The sequence below is a fragment of the Chiloscyllium plagiosum genome, unplaced genomic scaffold (genome assembly GCF_037043375.1).
Source record: "Chiloscyllium plagiosum isolate Xiang-an unplaced genomic scaffold, Cpla_swu_hap1 HiC_scaffold_5, whole genome shotgun sequence".
NCBI lineage: Eukaryota > Metazoa > Chordata > Chondrichthyes > Orectolobiformes > Hemiscylliidae > Chiloscyllium > Chiloscyllium plagiosum.
The window spans coordinates 84645940-84663029 of NW_028270143.1; the positions used below are offsets into that span (position 1 = coordinate 84645940).

At 42.4% G+C, this 17090-nt stretch overlaps 1 protein-coding gene across 9 annotated transcripts in view; it reads left to right on the forward strand.

Moving 5' to 3' along the window:
* Window positions 1–17090, forward strand: part of mllt10 (MLLT10 histone lysine methyltransferase DOT1L cofactor) — a 294669-nt gene that overhangs the window by 124006 nt on the left and 153573 nt on the right. For all 9 annotated transcript variants that reach the window (XM_087987376.1, XM_087987375.1, XM_087987379.1 and 6 more), the window contains one exon: window positions 386–650. In XM_087987376.1, the coding sequence (XP_087843502.1) occupies window positions 386–650 (265 nt within the window). The remainder of the gene's footprint in view (window positions 1–385; window positions 651–17090) is intronic.

The following is a 17090-nucleotide window of genomic DNA, read 5'->3' on the forward strand; positions in this document are numbered from 1 at the left end:
TACAGTGGCAATAATTGTAACATACATAACAATTATGTGAAGGCACAAAAGTAGTTTTAAAATTTTTAGGAATATTTGTATAATTAGGCACATCTCCAGTGATTAAGCAGTGTTTCAATGCCTCAATATAAATTTTGTTGAATCTGGAGTAAATACGGGTCTGTGTTTTCTAATATAACTGTTAAATTCTTAATAGCCAGCACTACTACAGTTGGTATAGATAAGTTTATTGTTCTCAGGTGCATTGATAGTGCATGCATTACAAACCATACAAACAGTCATGGGGCATTGAACTATATTGGTAGCTGTGTTTTGGCTGAAGCGGTATCCCTGTTAACTATTAGGATTTTTAAGCTCTATACTTTCTTTATTCATAAATGTTTAGACTTATACAAGCAGTAGCACCGGCTTTATATCTGGATCCTTGAAGAGGTTGGAAGAAACTACTGCTCGATTTACAAATGCAAATTTCCAGGAAGTATCAACTCATCCTTCAAGTGGGAATGAAAATGCTGAGATTAAAGGCTTGGAGGTCAAAGGGAAAAAGTCAGGAGGACATGGTTCTAGTCAGAGGGGAAGGAAACCAGGCATTGGAAAAACTTCGACTTGTTCCTCTGTTCCAACAGCATCAACAAGCCCTTTTCCACAAGGTATGCATACATTAACAACACGCTTGGCAATTTGTTCTTGTTCTGATTGGTATGTTAATATTTTGTTTAAAAGCATAAAGCAGAAGAATAAAAGTATTTGCCAGCTTTGGTGCATTGGCTAATAAATTGATCACACTCAGCAATTATATTTAGCATAAATCAAAACCACTGATTTAGGTTTGGGCTTCATGCATTTAAAACCGTTAAAAGGAGTTATCTGATAATTTTAAAATAAATTTAGTGTTATATTGCAATACCTTTTGCTTAATTTGAATCACAGGATAATCCAGAATTATCATAAATTGAATAGGAGAAAGTGAGGACTGTAGATGCTGGAGATCAGTGTCGAGAGTGTTTTGCTGGGAAAGCCCAGCAGGTCAGGCAGCATCCAAGGAGCAGGAGAATTGATGTTTCGGGCATAAGCCCTTCATCAGGATGATGCCTGATCTACTGTGGTTTCTTGTATCATAAATTGACTCTATTACAGCTTGGACTGTAAATTTTGCATAATATAAAAGAACATGCTTTATACAGTAATAATTAGAGATTAGTTAAACCAGAATGAATGTAAAATATACAATCCGTCATGATCTTTGAAAAATAGTGATTTAGTTAATACAGTATGATCTAGTTTAGGGATTATGAAATTAGAATATATCTTTAGAGAGAACTATGAATTACAGAGCACAAAGTTAAAATGCTGGTTAATTAAAGGTGTGTCACAGATAATTTTTGGAGCAATGTAAGATGAATTCAGATTCTGTAACAAGCATATTGTCAAAACATTGCATGTAAGCCATCTTCAATTCAGTTTTTATTTTGGTAAAGGTACTTGACAAGACTGTTTTTGCAATAATATTCTAAAAAATGGAGCTGCAGTAACCATCGCTTCATAATTTGTATGACAGCATCAATTAAGCAAGACTAAAGACAATTTCATGTACCTGTGCAAAGCAAATGCCAACAAGCATGTGAACTACAAAATCCTTGGGAATTTCAAGGCAAAATAAGCTGGGTTTTGCTGTGTGCATGTGGAAGAGTGAGAGTGGCGGGGTATAAAGAGGGGAGAAAAAGTTTTATTTGAGAAGAGACAGTGAGTTTGTAGTCTTCTGACCAGCATATAGCATACTGGTTATACGTTGGTCTTCAAATTTCAAGAACCAAATTAAAGTTTAAAAATGAAAGTACTGACATTTTGAGTAACCTGAGTTTCCACAGCATTTCTAACTTGAGTGAATCAAGCACGCTGTAAAACCAAATGAATGATATGGCATAGGACTGCTATTGTTAGGTCATTGATATTTTTCTCATTCCTTCTCTGGAACAGGGTGTTGAAATAAATACTGTACACAAAAAAATCCAACTGTGAAACAGAAAAGCTCTTAGTGATTATTTAACCTTATTTTTGTTCAAAAAATGTATTTCAGCACAGTAAATGACAAAATTAACACCTGTTTTCAAAATTTGAAGTTTTCGTTCTGTTGCTTCTGACTATGGTGCTGTTTTCTACAGCTAAATTTTCAGGTTATAGGGTACAGGGAAGTGACAGTAATTTGATCCTCGGTTCTGACTGTTTTCACTTTATAATTTCCCAAAGAATAAAATTGTGTGAAGTATGTGCATTGCAGGGTCAAAGTCATGGAGTCATACCATTCGGCTCAACTTGCCTGTGCCGAACGGGTTTCCTAAATTAGCTAGTCTTGATCGGCCTGTATTCCTCTAAATCTTTCCTATCCACGTACCTGTCCAAATGTCTATTAAGTGTTGTAATTGTAATCTCTACCACTTCCTCTGGCAACTTGTTCCATAAATGCACCACTCTCTGTGGGGGAAAATGTTGCCTTTCAGGTCCCTTTTAAATCTTTACCCTCTCACCTTAAACTTACGCCCTCTTGTTTTGGAATCCCCCATCCTGTGGAAAAGACCTTGGCTATTCACCTTATCTGTGCTTCTCATGATTTAATAAACCTCTTTAAGGTCACCGCTCAGCTTTCTATACTCCAAGGATAAAGGTCCCAGCCTATCCAGTCTTTCCTGTTAATTCAAACCCTCCAGTCTCGACAACATCCTCGTAAATCTTTTTTGCACCCTTACCATTTTAATAACGTGCATCCTATAGCAGGTGACCAGAATTATAAACAGTACTCCGAATATGGCCTTACCAATGTCTTGTACAGTCATAACATGATATGCCAACTCTTGTACTCCATGCTCAGACTATTGAAGGAAAGCGTGCCAAATACCATCTTCACCACCCTATCTACATGTCATGCACTTTGAAGGAACTGAACCCTTGCGTCTCTCTGACAGTACTCCCTATAGTCCTACCATTAACTGTGTAACTCCTACCCTGCCTTGGTTTGTGTTACCAAAATGTAACCTTTCGCTTTTACCTGAATTAAACTCCATCTGCCATTCCTTGGCCCACTGGCCCAGTTGATCAAGATTCCATTGTAGTCTTAGAAAACTGTCTTCACTGTCCACTGTACCACAAATTTTGGTTTCATCTACAAACTTAGTAACCATACCTCCTATATTCTCATCCAAATCATGTATATAAATGACAAAATGATATTTGTGGCACACTGCTGATCACAGACCTCCAGTCTGAACAACAGCTCTCTACCAGCAGCCTCTGCTGCTCTGCCTTCATCTATCTTCTTGGTCAACTCTTGAGAAAAAAACCTCAAGTTTGAGAGACATGATTTCCCATGCCCAAAGCCATGCTGATCAGTCCTTGTGTTTCCAAATCCTGTGTCTTAGAATCCCTGGCAGGAGTTTCTGGGAGTAATTCAGGAGGCGCAGCAGAGATTCATTCTGAGGAAAAGGAAACTTGGTACAGGGAGGATGAGGCAACTATGGTTGACGAGGGAAGTCAGGGATAGCATAAAAGCAAAAGAGAATGCATATAGTGTGGCAAAGGGTAGTGGGAAACCAGAGGATTGGGAAGCTTACAAAGACCGACAGAGGGCAACAAAAAAAATTGAGGGAGATGATTAAATATGAAGGTAAGCTAGTCAGTAATATAAAGGAAGACAGTAAGAGTTCCCTTAGATATATAAAGGGCAAAAGTGGACATTGGACTGCTGGAAAATGACGCTGGAGAGGGATGTGGGAACAAGGGATTGGCTGAGAAACTGAATAATTACTTTGAGTCAATCTTCACAAGGGAAGACACTAGTAATATCCCAAAAATTCAAGAGTGAGGGGGCAGAGCTGAGTATGGTGGCCATCACCAAAGATAGAGAACTGAATAGCTTGAAGGTGGATAAATCACCTGGAACAGATGGACTACACTCCAGAGCTCTATGGGAGATAGCTGAAGAGATAGTGGAGGCATTAGTGGTGATCTTTCAGGAATCGGTAGAATTGAGGCGGGTCCCAGACATCTGGAAAATCGCTAACATGACAGCCCTGTTTAAAAAGGGAGTAAGGCAAAAGGTGGAAAATTACAGACCGATTAGCTTAACCTCAGTCATGAGTAACATTCTGAAATCCATTGTGAAGGATGAGATTTTTGAATACTTGGAAGTGTATGGTACAATAGGGCAAAGTCAGCATGGTTTCATCAAGGGGAGGTCATGTCTGACAAATCTGCTAGAATTCTTTGAGGAAGTAACAAGCAAGTTAGACCAACGAGAGCCAATGGACGTTATCTACCTGGACTTCAAGAAGGCCTTTGATAAAGGGCTGCACAGGAAGCTACTGAGTAAGATAAGGGCCTCTGGTGTTAGAGGCAAGGTGCTCGCATGGATAGAAGCTTGGTTGTCTGGCAGAAAGCAGAGAGTGGGGGGAAAAAGGGTCCTTCTTAGGATGGTAGCTGATGACAAATGATGTTCCACAAAGCTCAGTGGGACTAAACTTTTCACTTTATACATTAACAATCTAGATTAAGGAACTGAGGGCATTCTGGCTAAGTTTGCAGATGATATGAAGATAGGTAGAGGGACAGGTTGCATTGAAGAGGCAGGGAGGCTTCAGAAGGATTTTGCACATTCTCCCCGTGTCTGCGTGGGTTTCCTCCGGGTGCTCTGGTTTCCTCCCACAGTCCAAAAATGTGCAGGTGAGGTAAATTGGACATGCTAAGTTGCCCGTAGTGTTAGGTGAAGGGGTAAATGTAGGGGAATGGGTTTGGGTGGGGTGCGCTTCGGGTCAGTGTGGACCTGTTGGGCCGAAGGGCCTGTTTCCACACTGTAAGTAATCTAATCTAATTTGGACAGGTTAGGAGAGTGGGCAAAGAAGTGGCTCATTAGGGATAGTCAACATGGCTTTGTGCATGAGAAATCATGTCTCACAAACTTGATTGAGTTTTTTGAAGAAGTATCAAAGTATCAAAGAGGATTGATGAGAGCAAAGCGGCAAATGTGATCTATATGGAGTTCAGTAAAGTGTTCAAGTACTTTATGGGAGACTGGTTAGCAATGTTAGATCTCATGGAATATAGAGAGAATTAGCCATTTGGATACAGAACTGGCTCAAAGGTAGAAGACAGAGGGTGGAGGTGTAGGGTTGTTTTTAAGACTGAAGGCTTGTGACCAGTGGTGTGCCACAAGGATCAGTGCTGGGTCCACTGGCAATTTTGGTGTCATCTGCAAACTTACTAACTATACCTCCTACGTTCCATCCAAATTTATATAAATGATTTGGATGGAACATAGGAGGTATAGTTATTAAGTTTGCAGATGACACCAAAATTGGAGGTCTAGTGGATGGCGAAGAAGGTTACTTCAGTAGAGTACAATGGGATCTTGATCAGATGGACCATGGGCTGAGAAGTGGCAGATGGAGTTTAATTTAGATAAATATAAGTTGCTGCAGTTTGGAAAGGCAAATCTTAGCAGGACTTATACACCTAATGGTAAGATCCTGGGGAGTATTGCTGAACAAAGAGACCTTCAAGTGCAGGTTGATAGTTCCTTGAAAGTAGAGTCACAGGTGGATAGGATGGTGAAGAATGCATTCGGTATGCTTTCCTTTATTGGTCAGGGTATTGAGTATAGTGGTTGGGAGATCATTTTGGGGCTGTACAGGACATTGGTTAGGCCACTTCGGAATATTGCGTGCAATTCTGGTCTCCATCCTATGGGAAGGATGTTGTGAATCTTGAAACAGTTTAGAAAAGATTTATAAAGATATTGCCCAGGTTGGAGAATTTGAGCTAAACGAAGAGGCTGAATGGGCTGGGGCTGTTTTCCCTGGAGCATTGGAGACTGTGGGGTGACCTTATAGAGATTTATAAAATCATGAGGGGATAGGATAAATAGACAAAGTATTTTCCCTGGATGGGGGAGTCCAGTCCTAGAGGGCTTAGATTTAGGGTGAGAGGAGAAAGTTACAAAAGGGACCTAAGGGGCAACTTTTTCTCACAGGATGGTGTGTTTGGGATGAGCTGCCAAAGGAAGTGGTGGAGGCTGGTTCAATGCAACATTTAAAAGGCATCTGGATGGGTGTATGAATAGGAAGGGTTTCGAGGGATATAGACCAAGTGCTAGAAGATGGAAGTAGATTAGGTGAAGATATCTGGTCAGCATGAATGAGTTGGACCGAAGGGTCTGTGAGAGTGCTGTACATCTCTGTGACTCTGGGTCTGTACTCAATAGAATTTAAAAGGATGAAGATGATCTAATTGAAATGTACAGAATACTGACTGGTCTGGACCGAGTAGATGTTGGAAAGATGCTTCCAAAGGTATGAGAGACTAGGACCTGATGGCACAGCGTTGGAGTCAAGGGAAGATGTTTTAGAATGGAAATAATGAGAAACTTCTTCAGTTAGAATTCACTGGATTTATTTGGAATTCATTGCCACAGCAGGCTGTGGAGGCCAGGTCGTTGAGAGTATTTAAGGTTATTGAGTGTCAAGGGGGTCAAGGGTTAAGGGGAGAAAGCAGGAGGATCGGGTTGAGAAACTTATCAGCCATGATTGAATGGCAGACCAGACTCAATGGGCTGATTGGCTTAATTTCTGTTCCTATGTTTTATGGACTTTTGGTCTTCCAACAGCTTACGCACAACTGAGACTCACTGTTCTGTAGTTCCCTGACTTTTCTTTGCAGCCTTTCTGAAATAGTCACACAACATTAGCCACCCTACAGTTTTCCTGTACCTCGGCCATTGCTGTCAATGAGATAAATATCTCTACTTGGTGGCCTATAGTTTCTTCCCTAGCTTTTCTTAATGTGGTGGAATATAATTATGTCCTGGGGATTTATCTAGTTAAAGATCTCTGGCACCACTTTTTTTATAATCTGGATTGTTTTCAAGATAGCACTAAGTTACCTAGCTTCCATGTCTTTCAAATTCTGATGTGAAGTATTCATTGAGTATCTCCCATCCTCTGTGGTTCAACACATAGCTTTTGATCAATGAGGCCATCTATTTCATGTCCCATTTTGCCCTCCTGATTTCCTCTTTAAACCCCTGCACTACTCCAGGGATTAATTTGATGCCAACTGTCTGTACTTGACATCGGCCTCCTTTTTCTTGACCAGGACCTAAATATCTCAAGTCTCTATTCCTACCAGCCTTGCCCTTCAATCTAACAAGAACATGCTGTCCCTGAACTCTTGCTGTCTCTGAACTCTGTTTCTAATTGAAAGCTTCTCACTTGCCAGTGGGCGGCACGGTGGCACAGTGGTTAGCACTGCTGCCTCAGCGCCAGAGACCCGGGTTCAATTCCCGACTCAGGCGACTGACTGTGTGGAGTTTGCACATTCTCCCCGTGTCTGCGTGGGTTTCCTCCGGGTGCTCCGGTTTCCTCCCACAGTCACAAAGATGTGCAGGTCAGGTGAATTGGCCATGCTAAATTGCCTGTAGTGTTAGGTTAAAGGGGTAAATGTAGGAATATGGGTGGGTTGCGCTTCGGCGCGTCGGTGTGGACTGGTTGGGCCGAAGGGCCTGTTTCCACACTGTAAGTAATCTAATCTAATCTAATGTCCATTTTACCTGTGAATCGCCTCTCCCAATGAAGTTTTGAAAGTTCCTGCCTCATACCATCAATATTGCCCTTGTCCCAAGTTAGAACTTGAAAACGTGTGAACCAGGTCTATCCTTTCCATTATTATTTTTAAATGAATTGAATTATGGTTACTGGTCCCAAATGCACCTCCATTAACACCTGAGTCACTTGCCATATGTTGTTTACCAAGAGGAAGTAGAGTTTTTCTCCCTTCTGTAGTAGGCCATCTACATTTTAATTGAGAAAGTGTTCTTAACACCGTAATCCCAATGCAAGTCCTTAAAATTATGGCAGTCCCAGTCTCATGTTTGGGAAGTTAACATCCCCTACTATTACAAGCCTATTATTGCTTGGAACTGTCTCTGATCTCCCGGAGGCCCACTGAAGATGTTACCTAGTAGGGTGACAAAACATCTGGAAATTAACCTTCCAGCTCAGAGGGCAAACCTACATCCAGAACCTCAACCTGAGCTACAAATCTTCTCAAAACTCACTCTCCCTATATATTTGCTCCTTAACTTCTTGCTGACTACTGGGGGCCTATAGTACAATCCCACCAAAGTGATCATACCTTTCTTATTTCTCGCTCCACTCACCTTTACTGGAAGATCCACCAGCAATATCGTAAATACTGCAATGATGTTTTCCCTAATCAAAAAAGCTACTCCCCCTCTTTTCTCACTTCCCCTTTTAGTCTTTCTGTATCATCTATGGCCAAGAACATTGAGCTTCCAATCCTGTTCCTCTGTCAGCCATCTTTCTGTAATAGGCAAACGTGAGGACTGCCCGATGCTGAAAGCTTGAGTCTAGATTAGAGTGGTGCTGGAAAAGCACAACAGGTCAGGCAGCATCCAAGGAGCAGGAAAATTGACATTTCGGGCAAAAGCCCTTTATCAGGAATAGAGGGAGGGAGCCTCCAAGTTGGAGAGATAAATGGGGGCAGTGGGACTGGGGAGAAGGTAGAAAAGAGTACAATGGATGGATGGAGGTGGGGATGAAGGTGAATAGGTCAGAGGGGAGTGTAGAGCGGATAGGTGGGAAGGGAGATTGGCAGATAGGACAGGTCATTCGGATGGTGCTGAGCTGGAAGTTTGGAACTGGGGTAAGGTGAGGGGAGGGGAAATGAGGAAACTGGTGAATTCCACATTGATGCCCTGGGGTTGAAGTGTTCCGAGGTGGAAGATGAGGCGTTCTTCCTCCAGTCGTTGGGTGGTGAGGGAGTGGTGGTGGAGGAGGCCCAGGACCTCCATGACCTCGGCAGAGTGGGGGGGGGGGGGGGGGGGGGTTTGAAATGTTGAGCCACAGGGCCATGGGGTTGATTGGTGCGGGTGTCCCGGCGATGTTCCCTAAAGCGCTCTGCGAGGAGGCGTCCAGTCTCCCCAATGTAGAGGAGACCACATCGGGAGCAACGGATACAATAAATGACATTGGTGGATGTGCAGGTGAAACTTTGGATGTGGAAGGCTCCTTTGGGGCCTTGGATGGAGGTGAGGGAGGAGGTGTGGGTGCGGGTTTTGCAATTCCTGCAGTGGCAAGGGAGGATGCCAGGATGGGAGGGTGGTTTGTTGGGAGGCGTGGACCTGACCAGATAGTCACGGAGGGAACAGTCTTTGTGGAAAGCAGAAAGGGGTGGGGAGGGAAATACATCTCTGGTGGTGGGGTCCGTTTGGAGGTGGCGGAAATGTCGGCAGATGATGCGGTTTATGCGAAGGTTGGAAGGGTGAAAGGTGAGGACCAGGAGGGTTCTGTCCTTGTTACAGTTGGAGGTGAGGGATGTGGATGAGATGCGTTGAAGTGCACCTTCAATCACATGGGAAGGGAAATTGCGGTCTGTAAAGAAGGAGGCAATCTGTGGTGGAACTTGTCCTCCTGGGAGCAGATACAGCGGTGGCAGAGGAATTGGGAATACGGAATTGGAATTTTTGCAGGAGGTAGGGTGGGGAAGAGGTGTAATCCAGGTAGCTGTGGGAGTGGGTGGTTTTGTGTAAAAAAAAAAAAAGTGTGAAGTCGGTTGTCATTAATGGAGATGGAGAGATCCATGAAGGGGAGGGAGGTGTCAGATGGTCCAGGTGAATTTAAGGTCGGGGTGGAATGTGTTGGTGAAGTTGATGAACTGCTCAACCTCCTCGCGGGAGCACCAGGTGGTGCCGATGACTGTCAATCAGAAACAAAAACAGAAAGCCAAAACACCGTATGCTTTCTTAACAACCCTGTCCACTTGGATGGCAGCTTTGAGCGATCTATGTACTTGAACACCAAGATCCCACTGTTCTTCCACACTGCCAAGAATCCGGTCTTTAATCCTATATTCAGCATTCAAGTTCAACCTTCCAAAATGCATCACTTTGCATTTATCCATGTTGAACTCCATCTGCCATTTCTCAGCCCAGTTCTGCATCCTGTCTATGTCACAATAGCCCTCAATACTATAACAGCACCTCCAAGCTTTGTGTCATCAGCAAATTTACTAACCCACCCATCAACCTCCTCATCCAAATCATTTTATAAAAACTACAAAGAGCAGTGGCCCAAGAAAAAAAGCCCTGCAGGACACCACTCACCACTGATCTACAGACAGAATGCTTTCCATCTACAACCACTCTCTCCCTTCTGTCAGCCAACCAATTCTGAATCCAGACATCCAAATCTCCCCATATCCCATTCTTGCTGACTTTGTGAATGAGCCTACCATGGGAACCTTATCAAATGCCTTGCTGAAGTCCATTTACACCTTATCCACTGCTCGACCTTCGTTGACCTGTCTCGTCACCACCTCCAAGAACTCAATAAATTTTGTCAGGCATGACTTGCCCCTGAGAGAGCCAAACTGATTGCCTTTAATCACTCTATGCTTTTCCAAATAGTCATACATCCCATCCCTCAGAATTCTTTCCAAAACCTTGCTGACCACAGACGTAAGACTGGTCTGTAATTGCCAGGGATTTCCCTGTTCCTCTTCTTGAAAAGAGGAACAATATTTGCCTCCCTCCAATCCTCAGGTATGACTCCTGTGGAGAGTGAGGAAGCAAAGTTCTTCGTAAGTAGCTTAGCAACCTCTTTTCTCACTTTCCGGAGCAACCTAGGATAAATCTGGTCTGGCTCTGGGGACTTGTCAATCTTAATGTTTGCCAAACTTTCCAGCACATCAAATTCGTCAATCTTGATCTGTTCAAGCCTGTTTCCCAGTTCCTCAAAGTTCTCATTCACAACAAGATCGCTTTCCTGAGTGAAAACTGAAGCAAAAACTCAGTTAGGGCTTCCCCTATCTGCTCAGACTCCATGCACAAGTTCCCTACGCCACCCCTGACCGGCGCTACTTTCTCCCTGATCATTCTCTTATTCCTCACGTTTTAGTAAAATGCCTTTTGGGTTCTCCCTAATCCTTTCTGCCAAGCCTTTTTCATGCCCTCTCCTGGCTCTTCAGTCCATTGCTGAGCTCCTTTCTAGCAACTCTGTAATCCTCTAAAGCTGTGCCGGATCCTTGCTTCTCCCACCTTACGTAAGCTGCCTTCTTCCTTTGACGAGAAGCTCCTCTGTTCTTGTCATCCAAGGCTCCTTAATCTTACCCCCTTGCCTGTCTCAGAGGAACAAATTTGTGCATCATTCGCAACAATTGCTCCTTAAACAGTCTCTACATGTCTGTGCCCTTTCTGTGGAGCAGTTGCTCCCAATCTGTACTTCCGAACTCCTGTCTGATAGCATCATAATTTCCTCTTCCCCAATTAGATATCTTCCCTTGGTAACTGCTCCTTTCTATCTCCAAGGCAATGGTAAATGTGAAGCAGTTGTGGTCACTGTCACCAACTGACACCTGTCCTGGCTCATTTACTGAGCTTTAAATCCAAAATGGCGCCTCCCCTTGTCGGCCTATCCACATGCTGAATAAGGAAACCCTCCTGAACACACCTGAAAAAAATAATTCCATCCAAACCATCTGCATGAAGGAGGTTCCAGTCAACATTGGGAAAGTTGAAGTCACCCATAACAACAACCTGCTACATCTACATTTTTCCAAAATCTGCCGGCCTATGAGTTCTTCAATCTCCTACTGCTGTTTGGGGATTTTCTACAGACCCCCTATGAGGTGGCTGCTCCCTTGCTATTCCTAACTTCCACCCATACTGACTCAGTAGACAAACCTTCCTGAACGACCTTCGTTTTTGTAACTGTGATATGTTCTCTGATTAGCAATGCTACACCCTCTCCTTTTTCCACCCTCCCTGTTCTTTTTAAATGTTCTAAACCCTGGAATATCTATCAATCATTCCTGCCCCTGTGAAACCCACGTCTCCATTTTGGCCACAGTATCATAGTCCCAAGTACAGATCCATGCCGTAAGTCATCACTCTTATTTCTGATGCTCCTTGTGTTAAAGCAAACACACTTTAACCGATCTGTTTGTTTCATTATGTGAAAAACCTTCCTGATAGATTCACCACATCCTGTCACTGCCCCATCGACAACTACCCCCTCTCAGATATGTAGCTCTGGGTCCCACCCCCTTGCCAAACTAGTTTAAACCCTGCTGAACCACAAACAAATCTCCCATCCAGAACATTTGTGCCCTTCCAGTTCAAGTGCAATCTGTCATCCTCGTACAGGTCCTACCTTCCCCAGAAGGTATCCTAATGGTCTAGGTATCTGAAGCCCTCCATCCTTCACCAGCTTTGCAGCCATGTGTTAAGCTGCACTCGCTGACTGTTCCTTGCCTCACTGTCTTGTGGCACCGGTAGCAAACCTGAGATCACTACTCTACTCATCCTGCTCTTCAGCTTCCAACCTTGCTCTCTGTAGTCACTTGTCAAATCCTCAATCCTTTTCCTGGCTATATCATTCCCCCCCCCCCCCTTCAGAATCCTGTAAACCCGAGCGGCGACATCCCGGACCCTGGCAACATACTTTCCGAGAGTACCGTTCCTGACCACAATGTCTCCTGTCAATCCATCTAACTTTTGAGTGCCCTACCACTAGTGCTTTTCTATTCTCCCCCCTTCCCTTCTGAGCTTCAGTGCCAGAGACATGATAACTAAGGCTCTTCCCTGGTAGACTGTCCCCACCAGCAGTATCCAAAACTGCTCTCTCTGTTGGTTCCCTTTCCTCCCCCTGACTGTAACCCAGCTGTCCTTATCCTGTGTCTGAGGAGTGACCACCTCCCTGTACATCCTCTCAATTTCTCCCTCAACCTCCTGGATGATCCAGAGTTCACCCGACTTTTTTTTTCAAGGAGCTGGAGTTGGGTGCACTTCCTGCCGATGTGGTCGGCAGAGACATGTCGTGTGTCTCACCTGCCACATTCAGCAGGAGGAACATGCAATACCCTGCTAATCTGAAAGCCCACACAGGACTAAACAAGGAAGAGAAGAAAAGGTAAAAAAAGAGAACCTGAAAACTTACCGAGTTTGCAGATTCCTAGTAAGGTTAGAGGAGGTGGGTGGGAGGGAGGGAGTTGGATCTCTGGTTTAGATCTCATCCATTTAAAAACTCTGCCTTCTCTCCTGTGTTCAAAATGGAGGCCCGACTCTCGAGGTAAGTCCCTTTTTAAGTGGGAGAAACTGACTTACCCAGCAGCCCTCGCTTCTTTCCGCCCTTTCTCCTCGCCACTCTGTTCAAAATGGAGGCCGTCCCTATCTTTCATGGATGAGAGTTGCTGATGCATGAAATGTTATAATATGAAATACACATCTGCCAGTTTGTGCATACCTAAGTCCCCCTGATCGCAAACTTCATGACTTGATAATCTGCTTTGTCAGTGAATGTGGCATAAATTTTAGGATGCTGAGAGGTGAAGAACTTATGTTGCTTGGTAAAAATAATGCCGAGAACTTTTAACATCTGCTTACACAAACAAGATCTTGAAGTAAACACTTCATTTAAAACATAGCATCCAAGATAGTGGAACCCTCAATTCTCATTGGATTTTCAGTGTAAATTTGATGCTGAGGTCTCTGAAGTGAGACTCGAGCCCATAACTATCCACCTCAAGGTGATTGTGCTCTAACAGAATTGGAACCTCATCTAAAAATATTTGTTCTATTTTACTAGCAATTTGTGTAAGAGGAGTGAAGACTGAGTTAGAAAGGCAACAAATAGTGTTGCATATTGAATTTGAAGCTGACTGTTGGTTAACGGGGCACTCGAGTTCAGTGAATTCAATTGATCTTGAATGAGCAGTTAGGGAGGGAAGCAGAGAAGTTGTTAAAGCCTAAAGAATAACTGAGTTTGCTCATCTTCATTTAAGAGGAAAGTCTGGCTTTTAGAGGGTAGATAGTAGCATTTGGGTACAGTCATTAGACTAGCAATTCAGAGTGTTAAATATTAATTTAAATATTACCATTGCAGTTAACCAAGTTTAAATTTAATTCATAAATCTGGAATGTACAAGTGAGTCATAGTCATTATAAGACCATTCCTTACTATTGTCAAAACCCATCTAGTCCTCCTTACCTAGTTCTGTCTGCGTGAGACTCTGGACCCATAGCAACATGGTTGACTTTTAATTGTTGATAATGTAGTGCTGGAAAAGCACAGCAGGTCAGGCAGCATCTGAGGAGCAGGAGAATCGACATTTTGGGCATAAGCCCTTCATCAGGAATCACTTTCAATGAAATAACTTTTAAGTGGCCTACCTTCAAGGGAAATTAGGGATGAGGAACAAATGCTGCCAGCTTGTCAATGCCATAAAATAATAAATTATGTTAAATAAATGAGAGAGGCTCTGAGACTAGATTGTTTTAGTTTTTTTGAAGTGCAAATTTCTTTTTCCCTTCTTCTGTCTTTCTGTGCATTCCTCTATTGCTCTTCCTTATTTTCCCTACACCCCCAGTTGCTTCTCCCCGTTCTGCTGAGTAAAATATTATTTTGACAAGCGATCTTTAGTCTTCTGACTGCTCATTAGCATATTTGATAAACAAAGTACAGAACAACCTTGATTATCCCAACGAGATGGACGGGGAGTATTTTGTTCGATAACTGGTCTGATCGTAAACAAAGGAAGCCATGCTGAACATAATTATGTAAAAATAGCATGCGGAGTTTTTATTTCGTTTAATCGATAAAATGTATGCAAACACTAGATATTGCCGAAAAAATTCATGGTATTTTACAAATAAAATCACTTTTTGTGTAAATAAAATTCATTGAGATGGAGGTCAGTTATTATTTTTCGAAGAAAATATCTAGCCACTGTTGCTTGAGGTGCTTGTGTTTCTTTGCTCCATTGCTCCAATCACAGCTTCGTGTACACTACCAATGATGCATCTATTAGATGTATATTGTTGGCATCAAAAATATGTCTTTAGACACAAGGTTTTGCTTCATAGCAGGTATGAGTCAAAATAATTATATCTAACATGAAGTAATTTTAAAATTTTAAATACTTACTATCTTAAAATTAGTTGTATCATAGTAAATATGGATATTTTTGGCAATTTTGCTTGGTCATAATTTCCTGCAATTAAAACACTGGAAATACATAAACCACCTTTTTTATCGCCCAGTACTAACTCCTCACTTATCCTGATTTTATTTCATTCACCAGTTTTCAAATTGAAACACCATTCAAAATTCTCATCGCAATTCTGACAACATTCTCACCATTTCAGACCAGGTGAAATTCTATCCATTCATTTTCAATCTTATTTGATTACTGGAATGCTCTTCTGATCATCCTTCCCCAAACCCCCAGCCCTACTCCATAAACATTAGACCATTTAAAATCCCATATTCTGTTGCAGTCAACTCATCATCCTCCTTGCTAATGCACTCAGATTTCCCGATGGCGATTGCCGCACTAGTGTTGATAACATCTCTTTGAAACATTTTTACAGGACTTTGAGATCTTGTTTAGATAATCTGAAATTCAGATAACTGAGGTTGTTCTGTATTTTCAAGTGACAATCTTTTTGCTTATGGTCTGAAATAAGCAAGTAGATCATTGTTCTTTTAAACAGGTGTAACGACAAAGGAGGCAAGAAAAAAACAGATGGCAAAGGTGTAAGATACAGGAAACGTTCCCAATATTTTTGTTTACCTTTCATGTGGTTAATAATCACATATGCGATGCACTTTATGATGTTAAAGATTCAGATTGTGAAATTCAACTACCTGGCATGTTTTTCTGGTGCTACAAATGCTATTTTTCCTTCAAAATGGTGCCTGCAGTGCAAGTGTGTACGTCTGTTAGACCTGTCAAACATAATTTCAGACAAACCAAAGAAGTGCCGATGCTGGAAATTGGAAATTGCTAAAAAAAAACTCAGCAGGCCTGGCAGCATCTGTGGAGTGAAAGCCAAGTTAATATTTCAGGCCCAGTAAATCATAACAGTTCTGAAGAAACTTCACTGGACCCAAAATGTTAACTCTTTCTCTGCTCAGATTCTGCTAGACCTGCTGAGTTCTTACAACAATTTCTCAATTTGAAACATAATTTTAGTGTGGATGAGTAGTAAGTTTTGAAGTGTGGAGAAGGAGGCCTCAATCATGACCTCAATCAACCTATTTGACTCTATGATTCAGAGATGCCGGTGTTGGACTGGGGTGTACAAAGTTAAAAATCGCACAACACCACGTTATAGTCCAACAGGTTTAATTGGAAGCACACTAGCTTTCGGAGTGACGCTCCTTCATCAGGTGATTGATGAAGGAGCGTCACTCCGAAAGCTAGTGTGCTTCCAATTAAACCTGTTGGACTATAACGTGGTGTTGTGATTTTTAACTTTATATTTGACTCTAGCACTACCAATTTGGAGTGTAATGTTCCAGCTTGCCCTTTCTTAACCTTGAGCAGCTCACAATGAGTTCAACAGCCAGCATAAGCGCCATAAGCACTCTTTTTAAAAGAGTCATCAACTGCATTATGTTTGTGATTGATTTTCTGCTGGTTTTTGCTTTGATTCTAGAAGTGTTTTGGTAGTTTCCAGAGTTATTTAAAGTTACTTCAGTCTATTGAGAATAGTATCGTATATGCTATAGAACTTCATTACCTTTTCTTCATAACTTGTATCCAATCATAGTACAGTAGATTGTATAAACCTTTTGCCTCCAACATATCACAGAAGGAATAGAGCAGGCCAAATAGGGAAGCAGCAGCAGGAAAGGGCTCTTCAGAGTAGACTACATTTCACTGAAGGTGTTAGGGGTGCAGTTCTCCTGAGAAACAGTATTTTAGAAATCTTATTCACTAAGGGCATTCTTATTGAAATCGACCACTTTCTGCATCCACAAACCTCAGACTAGGAAAAGGATGGCATAACAAGGAGCTGTGAAATTGATTGTGGCCACTAATCACTTATTGGGACTTTCTCCAGACCGAAGCAGGTTATGTTTACGCCCTCACCCAGTTTTCATGAACAGCTATTCAGGTGAGATCAGTGAGGCTATGTATTCTGAGAAAATGGATTTGAAGCATGAAGACATGGCTTCACCAGATTTGCAGGGTTTTCCCCCATCCTGCAGGGTGCCATTTAGTGTGCTAGAGTTACTACA